The 19,029-nt window shown below is 52.1% G+C and overlaps 1 protein-coding gene across 1 annotated transcript; it reads left to right on the plus strand.

The window, feature by feature from the left end:
- The first annotated feature begins 2,969 nt into the window (after positions 1 to 2,969).
- On the plus strand, positions 2,970 to 18,246 carry ABCB10 (ATP binding cassette subfamily B member 10). The gene is made up of 13 exons (XM_036422757.2): positions 2,970 to 3,677; positions 8,261 to 8,461; positions 9,355 to 9,557; positions 10,556 to 10,690; positions 11,242 to 11,388; positions 12,320 to 12,455; positions 12,948 to 13,043; positions 13,161 to 13,370; positions 13,568 to 13,647; positions 14,487 to 14,667; positions 15,739 to 15,782; positions 15,963 to 15,997; positions 16,447 to 18,246. The coding sequence occupies exons 1-13, from the start codon at positions 3,191 to 3,193 to the stop codon at positions 16,676 to 16,678; spliced, it is 2,187 nt and encodes a 728-aa protein (XP_036278650.1). The 5' UTR covers positions 2,970 to 3,190; the 3' UTR covers positions 16,679 to 18,246.
- The last annotated feature ends 783 nt before the right edge of the window (positions 18,247 to 19,029 follow it).

A 19,029-nucleotide genomic window follows, 5' to 3' on the forward strand; every position in this document is an offset into this window, starting at 1 on the left:
TGAATGAACTCAAACTAATTTATTGAACCATTTCCAGGGAAAGGACTCGGTCCAAGATGTCAGTGACGCCAGAATTTCCACAGTGTACTTCCGACGCGTGATTTTCTTCTGGCCAGGACCCGGGAACTGCCAGGAGATTGTCGAGGGAGACTCCAGAATTCTGTGCCAAAAAAACAAACACATTTTTTTTACTTGAGCCCATGGTGCTAACTCACAGGACATGTTTCTTATAGATAAAAATATATATATTTGAGCCGAAGCCGGTTTGGCTCAGTGGTAGAGCGTCGGTCTGCGGACTGAAGGGTCCCGGGTTCGATTCCGGTCAGGGGCATGTACATTGGTTGCGAGCACATCCCCAGTAGGGAGTGTGCAAGAGGCAGCTGGTCGATGTTTCTCTCTCATCGACGTTTCTAGCTCTCTATCTCTCTCCCTTCCTCTCTGTAAAAAATCAATAAAATATATTTAAAATATATATATATATATATATATTTGAGACATTGCAAGAAGGATCCTTTAGCAACTTAAAGCAGTATCACCTTCCACGTGGCCTGCAGGAAAAGCCTGGAATGGAATCCCTCTGCTGGATGGACTGCACGGCGTGTTGCTGGAAAGAATGAAATTCTCCAGTTGGAGCGAATCATTCTCCGAAGTGGAAATAGCGATCATCCGGAAGCTTTTGCGTTTGTTTTGTTATTTTTAATGCAGAACTTGTTTGATTAAACACAGAAATAGGCTGGGCCGTTCTTCACCTTCCCGATCATGTATATACTTTGTGATTTCAATGGAAGCTCTTAATGATTTGCATATTTGGCCTTTTTTTTTTTCTTCTCCTTTTTGTGAACTCATTTTATTGTGGGGTCATCAAACTTTCTAGAACGCTCCTCAACCTTCTCCCCAAAATCTTTGAAATAGTATTGCGGGGGAGGGTGGGGGGGGGGGGACAGGACGACGACTGTCTGTGTGTCCACAAGGGTGTACAGAGAACGTGGGCGCCCCCTCCAGGTTGCTCTCTGCAGTTTTATTTTCTCTTCAGAGCACTCAGTCCTGTGGGTGATGCTACCATTTTGTATTGAAAATAACCGAAAGTCTAAAGAAAAAAGAAAAAAAAGCTATATATAATTTATTTTTCTGGAATAAAGAAACTTTAGAATATTCAGTTATTTTGAACCACAAGGATAGATCTGTGATGTGTATATGGGGTGGGTTGGGGATAGTCGAAATATCTTAACACTGACAGGCTCAGTAAATCTGATTGTAAATTTTAATTTTAGCATAGACTGGCAGAAAGGAAGAAAGAAAGAGAATTAATTACCAAGGAAAGTCCTGAACAGAGAAAACAGGAAACAGTGAGAAGTTTTTAAATTCAAGGTCTAGCTTCTAAGGAGACTAGTTTTTCCTTTGTTTCATTCCTGTATTTAAAAAGAAAAAATGTCTTGGTTGTATAAAAAAAAAAAAGGTATTTTTTTTGAGTATGTAGGCTTCTCATTTTGCTGTTGCCCAGATTGGTATTTAAGTATATGGATTAAAACCTTTAGTCTGTACTTCAACTTGGCATTCAGTTGCATGTTTTGGAAATGTGTCCGTTCACTCTATGGCCGGGCCACGGGCTGGCGAGGCTGTTTGCCTCCTTCCGGTGCCGCTGTCCCCATGAGCTCCTTTGTCACCCTTAGAGAAGACAAGAACCCACAGGTGGAACTGACCTGGGAGTAATCCCAGCTGCTCTCAAGTTTCCATCCAAAGAAGTTCCTTCTGAACTTGACACCTGTCGGCCACTAAACAAACCTAGGAAGCCTCTATTCACGGAGGGCCAGATTTCACTGCTTGGCACAACCATGCCTCGGCCAAGGGATCTGTCTTTCTGGGGGCAGGATTTGAAGTTCTGTTTGCTGCCTCAGAATTAACACACAACCTTCCCTGGCTTTGCTGTCCCATTTCTTTTATTTTTTTACTACAAACCCATTCATATCTAAGTGCTTTGCTTCTTTTTTCTCCAAGCACACCTTAGAAGATTTCTTGCTCTTCTCAGTGGCCAATTTTTTAAAGTATGTTTTTATTGACTTGAGAGAGAGAGGGGGGGGGGGGCGGAGAGGGAGGAAGCAAGAGAGAAACATGCACGCCCCACTGGGAATCGAGCCCACAACCCCGGCACGTGCCCTGGCCGGAAATCGAATCCTGACCTCCAGGTTCATAGATCGATGCTCAACCTCTGAGCAATGCCAGCCGGGCAATTTTGTCCTAATTTCTAAAAAAGGTAGTGAGACGTTATCCTTATTTTCGAGTGGGAATAGTAATTCGCATTACTAGAACCGCTATCCCCCCCAGCCTCAATCACGATCCTGAAATAAGAACCAGCGGGGAAGCAGCGGGCCCCGCGACCACCCCTCAGCTTACAGAGGCGCCCACCACGAGGCCTCCTCCAGCTTTCCTGGCGCGCGTGTTAACACACATGGCACTCGGCTTGGTCTCCATGTGGTCCAGAGTGCCTGGACCACATGTGCGTTTGCACTTGAGCTCAGGTTATAAACTGATGTCTTCGCCAACCACCTCCTCCATCCACAATGCCTTTCAGAACGGAGCCGCCCCGCAGCGAGGCTCCCTCCAGCAATGTCTCTGCGCCTCGGCTCCGCCCTGGGACACAGGGTGACAGGACCCGTTCCCGCTGGGCCCCCGAGGACCGGACTTGCTGTACGCCCAGCCCAGCCAGCTCGCTGTCCTGCAGCCGCATCCTCACGCCCGGCGTCCTGTGATCGCGCCTGCGCGCTCCGCCCCGCCCCTTCCGCCGGCGTGAGAAAGGGCTCGCGCCGCTCCAGGTTCTGAACAGAGTGGACGGAAGAGCGTGAAAAAAGCTCCCTGCGCGCCAGTGCGCAGGCGTGGCGGTGCTCATCACTTCCGGGCCGGGTCCCAGCCCGCGCGGGCGGCAGGCGGCGGGCCGGCCCTCGGCTGCCCGGTGGGGGGCGCTGCGAGGAGGGCGCCCGGGTCGGTCGGAGGGCGGGTGTGGCCGAGGGGCGCGGCCCGGGGCGGGCGCCTGGGGCGCCGGCCCGATGCGGCGGGTGACGGCGGGTGACAGCGGGCGGGGCGGCGGGCGGCGCGGAGTGCACGCCCTCCGCTCGGCCGGGCCGGGAGGGTCCTCGGGCTCCGTGCGCGCGGGGCCGGCCGGGCGGGCGCAGACACTCCACTCGGACGCGGCGCCATGCGCGGGCCGCTCGCCTGGCCGCTGCGCCTGCTCGTGAGGCGGGGCCCGCTCACCTTCGCGTGGACCCCGGCCGCCCGCGCCCCCGTGTCCCGGCCGCTGCCGACCGGCCTGGGGCCCCCGCGGCTCTGGTGCGCCGGGCCCGGCCCCCTTGGAGGTGCGGGAGCCGCGCGCAGCCTGCGCTGCTGGGCGAGCAGCTGCCCGGGCGGGGGTCCCGGCGGGGGTCCCGGCGGCGGAGCGGGTCTGGCGCGGCTCCTGCTGCTGCGGGCGCGGCCCCCCGGAGCCCCCAGCCTCCCGCGCGCCCTGCTCTCCGGCGGCCCAGCCGGCGGCGCCCGCGCGGGGGGCGAGGCCTGGCGGCGCGGACCGGCGGTGCCTGAGGCCGCGGTGGCTCCGAGGGACGACTCTCCGCTGCGCCCCGCGGCGGCCGGGCGCTCGGAGGCACAGAAGCTGCTGGGGCTGGCGTACCCCGAGCGCCGGAGACTGGCAGGTAGGGCTCCCCGTGCCCTTCCCGCCCCCGCCGCCCGCCGGTGCACCTTCCCCGGCGCGGGGTCCCGGCCCCCGAGCGGAGACCCTGCCCTTGCAGCCCCGCGAGGACAGGGTGACCTCTTCCTTGGGGTTTTGAACCCAGAAGCGCTGGACGGAACCACTCAACCCACAGCGGCGTCCGGTTAGCTTTAGGATTCGCTTTACGATGGTTTGTTCGTTATCCGAGGAGCGCGGCGTGGTGTCTACCTAGAAAGTCGGGTCTGCCGCTCTTGGGCGCTGCCAGCATTCTGCGAATCAGCCGGGTTTCCCCGTCCTCCCCATCTCTCTCTTTTTAAAAAAAACATATTTTGTTGATTTTTTTACAGAGAGGAAGAGAGGGATAGAGAGTTAGAAACATCCATGAGAGGGAAACATTGATCAGCTGCCTCTTGCACACTCCCTGCTGGGGATGTGCCCAGCAACCAAGGTATATGCCCTTGACCGGAATCGAACCTGGGACCCCTGAGTCCGCAGGCTTTATCCACTGAGCCAAACCGATTAGAGCTCCCATCTCTTATTTTTACAAATTAAAACTCGAGCCAAAAACATACCTGCTTTGTATTACGCGCTCACACTGACTTGCTTTATTTAGGCAGGGTTACTAGAGCAGTGGGTTTTGGCCAGGTGAAGTGGAACCATCTAAGCCTTTCCCATTAGGCCCACTGCTTTTTGCCCCTGGGGTGATGGGGAGGGAGTTGCTTTGCTATTTTCAGAGCATTCAAACCTGGCCCGGCTGACTGATGTATATAAACTCGAGAAGTTTTGCCCTGGCCGGTTTGGCTCAGCGGAAAGAGCGTGGGTCCGGGGGACTGAAGGGTCCCGGGTTCGATTCTGGTCAGTGACAGGTACCTCGGTTGCAGGCTCTGGATCCCCAGCTATGGATGTGGCTTAGGTAAAGGCAGCCAATGAATCAATGTCTGTCTCTCTCACTCTCAAAATTAATGGGACAATATCCTCAGGTGAGGATTAACAACAAAATAAAAGATATATCAGTAAACTCCAGACGTTTTGAGAAACGATAGGTCACAACCCAACTAAATCAAAAGTAATTTTTATAAAGAGAATGAACACTTTTAGGAAACAAAATCCAGATAAGACAATTTTCTTTAGCTCCTCGTTTTTTAGGCATTAATTAGAGAAAGCTTTAAATGCACATTTTTTTAGGTTTCTCTAAATCTTTCTTTTCTTTCCTTTTTAAAAGTTGATTTCACAGAGGAGGGGAGAGGGAGAGAGAAATAGAAACATGAATGAGAGAGAATCTTTGGGATTTGAGCCAGCAAACCAGACCCGGGGAATCGAACCGTGACCTTCTGATTGGCAGGTCGAGGCTCAGCCACTGAGCCATGCTGGTTGGGCAAAAATCTTCATTTGTTTAGTTGTGGGTTTCCTTGGAGAGAAACTCGGTTTCTGTCCCTGCTGGGACTTCCCATGAGTGAAATGATCACATGACTAGACATGCAAGTGCGTCTGTGCTGAGGGCTTGGAAAGAGGCCTGTGAGGCTTTTGGGGAGACACTTGAAATGGCTGAGCACCCCACATTCTTTACTGCAAAACCATTGCCGTAGCAAGGGGCCTCCAAACAGCGGCTGGTGACTTGGGGCTTGGTGCTGGGGAGCAGGCAGTCCCCGGGGGAACATTACCTCCCCCTGTCAAAGCTTGGGGGCAAAGAAGGTTCGTTCCTCACTTGGTCCCGTGTAGGCTTTGATAGAGAGAAAGATCCTTTTGCCAAGCCGGCGTTGCTCAGTGGTTAGAACATCGACCTAGGAACCAGGAGGCCACGGTTCGATTCCCGGTCAGGGCACATGCCCGGGCTGCGGGTTCGATCTCTAGTTTGGGGCGTGCAGGAGGCAGCCGATCCATGATTCTCTCTCATCATGGATGCTTTTCTCTCTCTCTCCCTCTTCCTCTCTGAAATCAATAAAAGTATTTTTTTAAAAAGGGAAAGTTTTGAAACAAGGAGCTCCTGGACTGAGCTGCTTGGGCGAGTGGCCGTCCCACTCCTCTGCCCCCCTCCAGTTCTCAGCGTGGGGCCGATGGAATACATGCCGGTGGGACCAGGCCCAGGGTGAGGCCTAACTGAGCCCCTGAGCCCTCCAGGGGGTGGCCCCTTTCTCCATGCAGCGTGGAGCAAGCATACGGAAACCCGGTTTTATTTTGTCTCTGAGGTATTCGATGTCAGGACGGTTTTCTGGTTCCCACACCTGCCATGCTGATATGTTAAGACAGCCCTAGCCACAGCAAGAGCTGTACCTCCTTTTATTTAAAGAAGGAAAGCTTTGTTGATATGCCACCTTGAATAACTATGAACACAGAATTTGAGGAAGTAAATTGCGTTATACACCAATTAAAAAAATATTTTTAAACAGATAATAAATACATGCGGTATCTTATGAGGCAATCTGACAAAAAACCCTCATTAGGACATCTGGTTTCCTGGGAACTCACCCGATAAGATCTCTTGGGCCAGCCTGGGTGCCAGCATTAGTGGGGTGCAGAGGAAGTGAGGGGTCATCATCAGTTTGTAACTTATCTTCCTGAGAGCAGTGCCGGAGGTTGAAACATGCCCTTCAGGTGCTGGAGATAGAGAGCAGTTGTGTGTGTGTGTGTGTGTGTGTGTGTGTGTCTGCTTTTTAATCGAGAGACCAAAGAAAACTCAGTTGAAGAGAAGGAATTCCACTATCCATGTGTTAACTTTTAGAGAAACAAATATTTTTTTTTAAACTATTTAAAAAATTCAGCTACCCACTTGAATAACGGTATTTTCAACCGTTTGCAGCGATTTGTGAAATTGCCACCTGAGCTGCCTGGCCAGGACACTTTGATCTTAAGTCATTTGTACCGGGACCTCCTGTCTGACATGTTGCAGATGCGTGCAGAGACGTGTTCGCATGACTTCCCTGCCCTGCCCTCTGCCCCCACCCCGTCGCCCCGGGCGTAGGGATGGATGCGCAGCTATCTCTCTGCAGCTGTGGCCCTCGGCATTTCCCACTGACAGCCCCTCATCTTATCTCCTGGGCCGGCAGCTCAGATGCGGGGCTCCCGTGTGGGCTGACGGGATAGGAGCCATCGGCTGCACCTGGGCGATAGGGGAGCTGGGCGGCGAACAGGGGCATCGAGTTGGGCCTTCAATGGGCTCCTGGGAGATTCTAACGGGGCTGCCAGCCGGAGGCCCTTGGGGTGATGGCCGAGGTGTGCAGAGCAGCTGCCTTCCCACACTTCCCAGGCCGGTTCCTAGTCACCCTGGGGAAGGTACATCCCCTCCACCCTCCACCCCCATGTGCATTGGGGAACTGTGGGGGCGGGGTGTGGGGGAGGCCTGGGAGGGCGCCTCTCGCTTTAATTCCCGATAAGAGCTGTGTGTGTGGCCTTAGATTAGGACCGTTCTTGGAACCCAATGGCCGCCAGGAGCTCTGGCTGCATCTGTAGTTAGGTTTTATGAAGACAGACCAGGAAGGGACCAAAATGGACAGGCTGTGGGTGCTGGCCAGGACACTGCAGCTGCGCCCAGGCGTGTCTGCCTGCCGGGAAACCCCGTACTTCAAAGAGAACATTGACATTCGGTGCATTGCTTCAAGTGTAGAATACACACGAGATTTGGAAAGGACTTAGTATGAAAGAAAGTAAAGTATCGATACTTTTATCTTGATTACATGTTGTTGGATTACATATTGATACTTTTTATCATGATCCATATTGTTGGATAGTTTGGGTCAAATATTTGGGTCAATGTATTGCTAGAATTAATTTTACCTATTCCTTTACTCTCTCTTTTTTTTTAAATCTTTATTGTTGAAAAAGAAATCTTTGTTAAAAATCCTTTCTTACTAGTATATGCCCTCTTCTCCCCCCATCCCCCCATTGACCCTGCCATGAAGACAGCATGGCAGGCATGCTCTTTTCAGTGTGACAGAACATGTTACGTTCCATGGCCCGGCTCCCCTGACATGCCTGCGGGTGCTGGAGTCCAGTGTGGCACAGGCGCCTCGCTCCCTGGCACACGCTCACGGTTGGGCCTTGCGCCAGACCTGCCAGGACTCAGGCCTCTGTTCTGCCGAGTCCTCTGTGAACCTGCCCAGCTCCCGACATCCTCCACTTCCTGCTCGTCTCTCAGCCCCTCATGTCTTCACTTCCTTCCCTGCCCGGCCTCCATGCTTGTCCCGTGTGTGACGAAGGCCTGTTACCTGTTACTGCCTTCCCACGCTGACTTAACGTGTGGGCATTCTAGACTCATCAAGAGCTTTCCCTGCATAATTGGAGCTAGAAACTAGGATACAGTTAGATGCCAAGGCGTGGCAAAGGGTAGCATGAATGTAGGAAAAAATGCCATCTGAGACGAACACCCAGGTCAAGAGGCAGGAAGGAGGGGCTGGCGGTAGTCCTGGGGTTCTAGTGAGGGGGTAGGGGGTCAGGTTAGGGTGACGCAGAGCATGGTCCACCCTACTGGTTCTGTCCCAAGACCCATGGGTTCTTCCTGCGGTCGGTCCGGGAGCTGGAGGGACGACCGTTCCCTGCGGCCGTGAGCTGAGCGCTGCCCGTGTCTTGCAGCCGCGGTCGGCTTCCTGGCCGTGTCCAGCGTCATCACCATGTCGGCGCCCTTCTTCCTGGGGAAGATCATCGACGTCATTTACACCAACCCCGCCGGGGACTACACCAGCAGCCTCACCCGCCTCTGCCTGACCCTCAGCGGCGTGTTCCTGTGCGGAGCGGCGGCCAACGCTGTCCGTGTCTACCTCATGCAAACCTCAGGTCAGCGCCCCGCGCCCGGGAGCCCCGAGGGCAGCCACGTGGGTGTCGTGTGCTGCGGGTCCGGGCTTCTCTCTCTGCATCACATTCAGTAGGGGGGCTGGCCAGTGTGGCTCAGAGGTTGAGCGTCAACCTATGAACCACGAGGTCCCAGTTTGATTCCCGGCCCAGGTTGTGGGCTCGATCCCCAGGGTGGGGCGTGCAGGAGGCAGCCAATCAGTGATTCTCTCTTATCATTGATGTTTCACTCACTCTCTCCCTCCCTTCCTCTCTGACATCAATACAAATATATTCAAAAAATCAACAGCAATCAGTAGGGACTTACGGCTTAAGGAGCCGTGGCTTATGTTAGCTCCGCGCCTCTCCTCAGCCTCTTCTGCGTGACTTGGATTGGGCTGGGCCGGAGCAGCCGTCTGTCTCCCGGGAGGTTGGAGGCTGGCACGGGGCCTCCCTCCAGGGGGAGCTGGGCGACCGCCACAGTCATGACAGCGCCCGGACGCCCGGCTCTACGTCGGTCGCTTGCCATTTAGCTGATAAAATAAATACCCGGTGGATAATTAACCAGTCATTGCCATTTGGAAGTTCAATACGGAAAAGGTTGCCGGGGAGGGGACACAGGTAGCCTTCGAGCAGTCACTGGAGTAAAACGTCTGTGTAAATAGTCTAAGGATCTCTCGGTCCCGTAGTGTTTACACGGTCCCTGCAGCCTCTCCTCCGTCTCCAGGCTGCACTGGCTAAGGGAGACTAATGCCCCTTCCCGGCAGCTTCCTGCCCAGCTGCCAGGGCCCGGGCGAGTGTCCCCAGGGGTCAACAGGGCAGCAGCCCAGGCTCGGAGGCTGCCGGCGGAGAGGCGGTGACCTCGGGCTGACGCGGCCCTCCCCCGCTGGCTTGTGCAGGGCAGCGCATCGTGAACCGGCTGCGAGCCTCCTTGTTCTCCTCCGTCCTGAGGCAGGAGGTGGCTTTCTTCGACAAGACGCGCACGGGCGAGCTGGTCAACCGCCTGTCCTCGGACACCGCGCTCCTGGGCCGCTCGGTGACGGAAAACCTCTCGGACGGGCTCCGGGCCGGGGCCCAGGCCTCCGTCGGGATTGGCATGATGGTAGGTCGGCCCCCTCTGAATGAGTGAGTGAATGAATGAATGAATGAATGAACAAATGAATGAATGAACGAACGATTGTTCTGTCCATTACTTCACACTGCAGTCTGCTCCTTTTTCTCAGCATTTTAGAAGAGCCTTGTTTTGATTCTATTTTCTGTGCAATTGAGATTTGGTAGGCTTCAGTAATTTGCTGAAGAGGTGCTAGTGCCATTTAGGATACAATCTACAGCCGAAACGGGTTTGGCTCAGTGGATAGAGCATCGGCCTGTGGACTGAGGGGTCCTGGGTTCGATTCCGGTCAAGGGCATGTACATTGGTTGCGGGCATGTCCCCAGTAGGGCGTGTGCAGGAGGCAGCTGGTCGATGATTCTCTCTCATCGATGTTTCTCACTCTATCCCTCTCTGTGAAAAATCAATAAAATATATATTTTTTAAAAATCTACAAATTGCAGGATTGACAGGAACACCGCCCCCCCCAGGCTACTTCTGGAGGTCAGCTGGTTCCCCTCTGAGCCTGACCAGCTGTCAGATCCACATGCTTCCGGCCACTGAGCCAGGGAAACGCTGTAACGCTGCTTACCCTTGTCGTTTATGTCTCCCGCCCGTCACGCGTCTGCCCGTCACAGGACGCGGTGTGTTTGGTCTCTGTGCCGTCTTGGTCATTTCGGTGGGACCGTGGCTCTGGGCACAGGATCCTGCCGTGGTCCCGCAGCGTGAGCAGAGCGGGCCTCTCCCTCACTCCCGCCCTGCTCCCCTTCTCTGTCGTTGGACCCCCTGGTGCAGACAGCGGGGTCAAAGGCTCCCGCCCTGTCTGCAGCAGCTCTTGGTCACGTGGCTCCTGTGTGGCACCTCAGTATTCGTGGGTTTTATGAAAAGTTCCACCAGTGCAGCCGTCTCTTCATTGGAACTCACACTCACACTCACACGCTCACCTACAACGGGTGTGAGAGTTCCTGCTTCTCTGTGTAACAGACACCTTTTGGCTTTGTTTCTGACAGTTTTTTGTCTCGCCTCATCTGGCCACCTTTGTTCTGAGTGTGGTGCCTCCAATATCCATCCTCGCCGTGGTGTATGGACGCTATCTGCGGAAACTGACCAAACTCACTCAGGACTCCCTGGCACAAGCCACCCAGGTACAGGCCCCGCCTTGGCACGGTCCCCGCTGAGTGGGGACAGACCCTGAGCAATGTGCTCAGACTTCGCAAAAACTACTCACTTTTCCTTCCATCCGAACTAAAACACTCTGCCTTCTAGACTGCATTACTGCCACGTGTCAGAATAGATCCAACATAACTGGATCTACTTCTTTCTTCTTCCCATCACTACTTCTTGCAGGACAAAAAAGCTAACCATATCTCCCAAACACCTTCTGGGTGACACTCTGATCTCCATTAATGAATAACGGTAGCTTTGCAATGCTGTCCCATAGTGTCTTCTTTAAAAATTAAAAATAATTGTTACATTTTTATATTGCAAAACCATCTATGTTTCTGTTTGAAAATATGAAGGGAAAAAATAACACGCATAAGCCTGCCTCTCAATTAACATTATTAATATCTTGGAACCTGTCCCTTTTATAAATCTTGTTCTCTGCATGAAGATATATTTCTGTGTTAGTTGTACCTCCAGAACTCTTGACATGTGGCCTTGCCCCTCTCCCCCTGACGTGTCTCTGTTCTCCCAGCTAGCCGAGGAACGCATCGGAAACATCCGAACTGTCCGCGCTTTCGGGAAAGAGATGACTGAAATCGAGAAATACACCAGCAAAGTGGACTTTGTGCTGCAGCTGGCGAGGAAGGAGGCCATTGCTCGGGCCGGCTTCTTCGGAGCAGTAAGTGCATCGTGTGGGAAGGAAGAAGGAGGATGGCGTCCCTGGGAGAGATTTCTATCCTGCAACTCCGGCCATAAGTAGACCGTGAGTCCATTCTACCTCTAGACAAAGAGCTGTCATCCTTAGAGTATGTTTTGGAAAGAGGAGAAACCAGTAAATGCATTGAAGGAAGGCAGTGGGCAAGGAGACCAGACACTGTGGGATCAGGCACTGGTTCTCAGCGTCCCCTGGGCAGACTGTCCGCTCCTTCCAGACCTGTCGAACGGAAACGACACGGGGGGCCAGCAATCTGTTAGAACAGGTTCCCGCGTCTTCTGATGCGAGCAGTGGGAGCCCACTGAGGGTTGGCCAGCACACCCTCAGCACTTCAAGAAGGAAATGCCCGAAAGCTGATCTCAGTGAACTCACATGGGACACTGAGCTAGGAGCTCACCCTGAAGGCGATTCCTAACCCGCTCAGTCTGGGTAGAACTTCACAGGCTGGGACTCAACAGGTGAGGGACAGGCCTGGAGAAGACCCCCCAAGAGCCCCACATCTGACCCGTCAAGGTGGATCAGAGATCCCGGGTTCCAGTCTCCTGGCCCGCCATGGAGACTATGTGAACACACATGTTAGTCATGTGCTCACTGCCTCCAGTGAGCAAAGGAATCCTTCATGTTATTTTTTTCTTTTGCAAATTGAGCAGATAAGAGTGGAATGGGAACCTGAGGGGTGACTCAGCTTCTGGGTTTCTGTGTTGATGAGATGATTTCTTTCGATATTGCAATCTGTTGAAAGTACGTCTTTGTTTGACATTCAGAGGGCACCGTAATAGCTTGGGGAAGCCTGGCTGTGACCGTTAGATGCAGGAAGCGGTCATAGGCCGTGGTCTTGCTGTCTGCTGTCTGGGTCTTCGCCTCCCACCTGACTTCCGTGTTTCCTCCCTCGCAGACCGGGCTCTCGGGGAACCTGATCGTGCTCTCCGTGCTGTACAAAGGCGGGCTGCTGATGGGCAGCGCCCACATGACCGTGGGGGAGCTCTCCTCCTTCCTCATGTACGCTTTCTGGGTTGGACTGAGCATCGGAGGTATATGATCTAACCAGGGGTGGGCCGTTCACGTGGAAAACCGGGTTCTAGTGTCTGAAAGGGAAACTCACTCTCCTGTTGGCCCCTCTCTCAGCACCTGAAAGAACTCTGTGCTAGAATGTTTTCCCTTTAAGCATGGGATAACCTTATATGTGTTTTGTTTATGTTGTTATGCTTTGGGCTAGGCAGAATTTCCTCTGTAGCTCTGTGCTTTGAATTCAGCGGTTGATGAGTGTGGCCATATGTATTTGTAAACTCCCTGACCAGCCACCAAATCCTTATTAGAAAGCCGTGAAATCTGAGGAGGAGGAGCTGAAGGAGAATGCGGGTGTGAGATGGGGGTTCTGGTCCTGGGAGCCCAGGCAGCTGCCTGAGGTCCCTCTTCGAAAGCAGCAGGTCTTATGTGAAACGCACGCTGTCACCTCGCCCCGCGGATGGGGCAGCCGGCGGCTGTGGCCCGCACCAGTGGCGGATGTGCGCCTCTCCCCGCAGGTCTGAGCTCGTTCTACTCGGAGCTGATGAAAGGCCTGGGCGCCGGGGGCCGCCTCTGGGAGCTGCTGGAGAGGAAGCCGGAGCTGCCTTTCAATGGTGGGTCTGCAGCGTGTGGTCCTTCCCCGTGGGGCCGACAGGTGTGCTCCCTGCCCGGCCTGAAGGCGGGAGCTGCGTTCACCGCGCTGAGCGAGGATGCTCCGTCTGCCGTTTCAGAGGGGCTGACCCTGAACGAGAAGAGCTTCCAGGGTGCTCTGGAGTTCAGGAACGTGCACTTCTCCTACCCGGCCCGCCCGGAGGTGCCCATCTTCCAGGACTTCAGCCTCTCCATCCCCGCGGGGTCCGTCACGGCGCTGGTTGGCCCCAGTGGTTCTGGCAAGTCCACGGTGGTCTCACTCCTGCTGCGGCTGTACGACCCCCTGTCAGGTGAGGGGTCCTCCCCGCGGAGGGCGAGCGGGGCTGTCTCACGCCTGTGCCTTGCCAGAGCGTTCCATTGTGCAAAAAGCTGGGATGCAAACTTCTTTCCACTTCAAAATGCTCCCGAGACTGGCCTGGAACCTCCCCACCAGACTGTGTTTACGCGCGTGGGCAGCCCCGTGACCAGTGCTTTCCTTCCCCTACAGGGGCCATCAGTCTGGACGGTCGTGACATCCGCCAGCTGAACCCAGTCTGGCTGAGATCCAAGATCGGGACCGTCAGTCAGGTAGGAGGAAGGGGTGGCTTTTATGGTGTTTTTCTCTTAAAGCTGCTTTGGTCGCTCGCTCTTTGCTTGGTCGTGAGTTTAGCAAAGGAGGGACAGTTCGGGGAAGGAGGAGAGGCGGCTTCCAGACGCACTGAGCTGGTCGCCCGTGGCAGGGGGCATAGGTTTGTAAACAGTGCTGTTTCTCAGGACCTCACGCACTCTAACCCGTTGAAGCACTGACTTTTTTTTAATTTATTTTTTATTTATTTTTGCAATACATTTTCATTTGATTTCAGAGAGGAAGGGAGAGAGAGAAGCATCAATGATGAGAGGGAATTGTGGATCAGCTGCCCCCTGCACGCCCCACATTGGGGATGGAGCCCGCAACCTGGGCATGTGCCCTGGACTGGAATCGTACCCAGAACCCTTCAGTCCGCAGGCCGATGCTCTATCCACTGAGCCGAACCAGCCAGGGCTGGTTGCGTACATGTTAAAAAGCAATGTCCTCGGTGGAAGGCAGGTCGCGGAAAATGCAGAGGGGCTGTGGCCTCCCAGGGCCTCACGACTCCCGAGAAGAGGGAGCTTGCATTTATGAAGCGCCTACTGTGTGCTGAGCGCTGTGCAGGCCTCTGCCTTGGGATCTCGCTCCCTGCAAGGGGGTGGGAGCTACAGATGATGAGGTCAGTGCTGCTGGGTGATTTATGAGGAATGAAGAAGTGGAGCCAAGAAAGCGTGAGCTGTTGGGGGCAGCTGAATAGTCTCTGAGATCTAAGTGCTGTGCTGAGTGAGCTCCGCGGTCTCCAGGCGTGTGAAGTCTGTCTTGAAATGTGAGATAAGCAAGTCCCACTTCCATTTTGCAGGAACCAATTTTGTTTTCTTGCTCCATCGCTGAGAACATTGCGTACGGGGCAGATGACCCCTCTGCGGTGACCGCCGAGCAGGTGGAGAAGGTGGCGGAAGTCGCCAACGCCACTGGGTTCATCCGCAGCTTCCCGCAGGGGTTCAGCACGGTGGTCGGCGAGAAGGGCGTCCTCCTCTCAGGTGCCTGCCGTTCTGTTTTCAAATGTGTTTTTATTGATTTCGGAGAGGAAGGGGGAAGGGCAAAGGGAGAGAAACATCAGTGATGAGAATCTCGGATCACTGCCTTCTGCACGCCCCACACTGGGGATGGAGCCTATAACCCAGGCATGTGCCCTTGACCAGAATCGAACCCGGGATCCTTCAGTCCACAGGTCGATGCTCTATCCACTGAGCCACACCGGCCAGGGCTAAAAATGGGGGGTTAGCGTGGTTTATTCTGTTACCTCCAGTTTCATACGTGCACACAAACCACTGTATGTCCCAGTTTCTTCTCTGGGCCGGGGAAGAGAATGACCTGAGGGAGGAAGGAAGGGTCGGGTGACGCTCTGAGGTGGAACCATGGGTGGCAGGCCCAGCACCTCCCATGCCCTTTGCTCCCATCCTCTGCATGTTCTGCTGAGAAATTGGTGGGCACTGGGCCCCTGCCCCCCTGCTGGCCCTTCCTCTGCAGGTGCAGACCTCAGCTCTGCCACGCACCAGCTCGCACAGCTTCTCCTGTGCCCAGTGCAAAGGGAATAGAAATAGCATCTACTTCATAGGATTTTTAAGATTAAATGAGATAGTACATGTAGTGCATTTAGAAAATGCCTGGCACAGTCCTAGCTGGCTTGGCTCAGTGGATAGAGCATCGGCCTGCAGACTGAAGGGTCCTGGGTTTGATTCCAGACTTCTGGCCCTGGTTGGGGGCATGCAGGAGGCAATCAATCGATGTGTGTCTCTCACATCGGTGTATCTTGCTCTCCTTTCCACTCTCTCTTAAAATCAATGGAAAAAATATCCTCGGGTGAGGAAAAGAGAAGGGGAAAGGGAAGGGAAGGGAAGAAAAGGGAAGGGAAAGGAAAAATGCCTGGGCAGCTAGGATAATGTTTGTCACTATGAATTTTGAGGTTAATGAGGAGGGAGTGTATTTTAAAACAGGTTTCGGTCCTGCCATCCGTGTCAGCGAGGACTGCCTGGAAGAAGTCCTTCTTAGGAAGCCCGTTCCCAGGCCTGTTGTTCGGGCTGCGCACTAAACCCCCTTGTCGTTCTCAGGTGGGCAGAAGCAGCGGATCGCCATCGCCCGGGCGCTGCTGAAGGTGAGCCTGCGGCCCCGGGGGCGGTGGTTCTGTTTTCGCATCTGACTCACTCACTGAGCAGAAGGTTTTCAAGCTTCATTCGTGTTGTATCATGCACCGTACTTCCTTTGTCTTCATTCCTGGGAGTGGGTGTTTTTCTAATAAAAATATGTTTTCTTTTCCATGGTTGTCCTTCTTTAGAATCCCAGAATCCTCCTCCTGGATGAAGCAACCAGGTGAGGCTGTCTGAGCGCTGTGTGACTGTATAAAGCAAACGTTCCTTTTCCAAAGACTCAGCTTCGTATGTCCCAGTGTTCCGCTGCCAGGGCCCCGTCCCTGCTTTAAAGAGAGAGTCCGAGTGAGTGACGGCGGGAGGCAGGGGCTGGCTGAGCAGGAGGGAGGGCTGGAGCTCCAGTTCAGACACGTGTGTGATGCATTCCTGATCACTGCCACCGGCTTCTACCTCTGTGACAGGTTCTGCGGGAATGTAGAGGCCCCGCTTCCTGTTTGATAGTCTGGTTAGACTAGGAGATATGTCATGTAGGCCCGAAAAGTGACCTTGACCCTAGTGAACACCCACTGCTAGCGCAGGGCCGCTGTGTGTCTGTGAGTGTGTGTGTGTGTGTAAAGTGAACACATGGGCCTCGGTCTGCCCGGCCCTGACGTCTTTGCTTTCTCGCTCAAGCGCATTGGATGCTGAGAACGAGTACCTGGTGCAGGAAGCTCTAGACCGGCTCATGGAAGGAAGAACCGTACTGATCATTGCCCATCGTCTGTCCACCATCAAGAACGCTAACATGGTGGCTGTTCTGGACCGAGGGAAAATCATCGAGTGTGGGAAACATGAAGAGCTGCTTGCCAAACCCGACGGGATATACCGGAAATTAATGAACAAACAAAGCTTCATTTCCACATAAAGAAGCAATTGCTGGCAAAGGGAATACGAGACACTTTAAGACACAACAGCATTGCAGGGGGGAATTTCTTAGAGATGGTATGGAATCTAAATCAGACTTCAAGTTCTTTGAAATATGCCTATTTTTCCCAAAGTATATAAACTATTGTTTTGAGATGAACCTGTTCTTAAGACCTTTACAGCCAGAGTTTTAATAATTACAACTTTCTAAATGTCTATAGCACTGAAGTTATTTTCAGGTTTTATACTTTATTTTATCTTGGGATGTTTTCATACAGCATGGCACCTCATTTTTTTTTTTTTTTTTTTTTTTTTTTTTTACCTGCTGTTCGAGATGGAAGCTGTTGTCAAATGACAATTTTAAAAGGGAATTATAAATTTAAAAGCCTAATTATTTTAGGCCAGTCTGCCAATCACTGTGTAGTTCTCTCGGTAGCATTCTGCCCTCTTGGGTGGAATGGTACTGAGTTGTGTCATAGAAGATGAAAACCTCGCCATCTATTTTATCCTCATCTCATGGAGTGAACCCGGGTGTCATACACAGAGCCGGTGACTGTCTCCTGGCGAGAAGGGGGCGTTTACATTCTCCCTCCCCTGCATCTTCAGAGGCGTGAGAGCTCAGGAGGCCATGTCCCTCTTGCCGAGGCTGTGTGTGGGTGTGTGGTTTTTCCAGGAAAACTTCTATTTGCATTGCTCACACATTTCTTTCCGAGAGCCCCATGGAAAGAGGCGTGGACTGCCAGGCATCATCTAGAAAGATGTAAAGATGAATTTTATGTGATGTTGCCTAAGGCGCGTTCTGAAAATTGGATTTTAAACATGTATAAGCCCTAGCCCAAATTGTACAGCCTTTTCTCAGTTACTTAAATACATTTGAAATGTCACCTAATGAGGCTAACATCCGAATGATGTAGCTATCATTTTCAAGCTTAAAGCATTTGAAGAAGGTTTAGACATTCTTGCTATTCTACAGAATGCCAAGAAACCTTGAGAACTCGTCAGTCTTCTGAAAAGAGGACGTTAATAACTTTTTCTTCTACTTACGACTATAGTTTCCTTTACCTCAGAAATCATAAAGCAATGCTGACAGCCACCAGATTTGCCAAATTTCGCGTCAGTGCTGATCATTTGCTCTTGCCTCAAGAAAAAAGTGGGGGTTTTTTCTGCATTGGTGACACCACACCTAAGAAGTAACTGCATTGAGTTAATTCAGATGGAAGTTTTCCCCTGTACTAAGCAATCCTTAGCTTCCTGGTTAGACTGGAAGAGGAATCCACGATTCCATGATAAGCATGGAGTCCTATATTTCCTTCTACATCAGGGAATTCATTCATGAATGTGCAAACTGAGTGTTTTGGGTTGGTGAGCAGTACATCTGTCGCCATCATTTGAACAGACTTCACTGTGACGGTGTGGCTGAGCAGCTACAGAGCTGGGCGTGAGGGAAGTCTGGGCCATTGAAGGACTCACAAAACCGAACTTGATCATTATGTGTATTTTCTAACACAAGATATGCAGCGTGTCTTTAGGTAACATTTATATCGTGGATTAAAATTTATAGTGAACTTTGTGTCTGTCCCTTTTTTTGTTTTTGCTATTTTTATTCAATTTACTGGGGTGACTGATTAACAGCATTATGCTAACTTTCAAGTGTGCAAGTCTACAATACTCTGCAACCCAAGTATGTGCCCTTGATCAGTGATTGGTGTGAGGACCAACGCTCTAGCCATTTAGCAACACTGGCCAGAACTTGGTGTTATGTTCAAAGAACCAGTTCTTGGTTGCATGTATTTTCCTACTGTACTTTTTCTCTGTTTTGTTTAGTTCTGCTTTAATTTTTATTATTTCCTTCCTTCTACTGACTTTTCTTTTTCTAGTTACCCAAGGTGAAATGTTATAGGTTATTTGTTTGAGATTTCTCTTGTTCTTGAGGTAAGTCTGTAATGCTGTAAACTTCCTTCTTAGATCCACTTTTGCTGCCTCTCTCAAATCTTCATGTTATGTTGTCATTCTCATCTAAGAAGGTCATCTTCTATTTCTTCTTTGACCCAGTCTTTGTTTAGTACCAGGTTGTTTAATCTCCACATATTTGTGGTTCTTTTCCGCATTCTTTTTGTAGTTTATTTTCTCATTTAAAAGCATTGTGGTTGGAAAATATCCCTGGTATGATCTCAATCTTCTTAAACCAGTGAGGCTACTTTTGTCTGTGTTGAGAATGTTCCCTACTGTTCTATGATGAAACACTTGATAAATATCAATTATGTCCATTTGATCTAATGCGTCATTTAAGGCTGATACTTCCTTATTGATTTCCTGTTTGGATGATCAATCCATCAGTGTCAATGGGGTATT

This window comes from Pipistrellus kuhlii, unplaced genomic scaffold, assembly GCF_014108245.1.
Source record: "Pipistrellus kuhlii isolate mPipKuh1 unplaced genomic scaffold, mPipKuh1.p scaffold_m20_p_72, whole genome shotgun sequence".
Lineage (NCBI taxonomy): Eukaryota > Metazoa > Chordata > Mammalia > Chiroptera > Vespertilionidae > Pipistrellus > Pipistrellus kuhlii.

Excerpts from the sequence above, each read along its gene's own strand:
- ABCB10 (XM_036422757.2), top strand. The coding sequence starts at position 3,191 with ATGCGCGGGCCGCTCGCCTGGCCGCTGCGCCTGCTCGTGAGGCGGGGC. Across the intron at positions 11,389-12,319 it reads GGGCCGGCTTCTTCGGAGCA|ACCGGGCTCTCGGGGAACCT; the intron begins GTAAGTGCATCG and ends CCTCCCTCGCAG. Across the intron at positions 13,648-14,486 it reads AGATCGGGACCGTCAGTCAG|GAACCAATTTTGTTTTCTTG; the intron begins GTAGGAGGAAGG and ends TCCATTTTGCAG.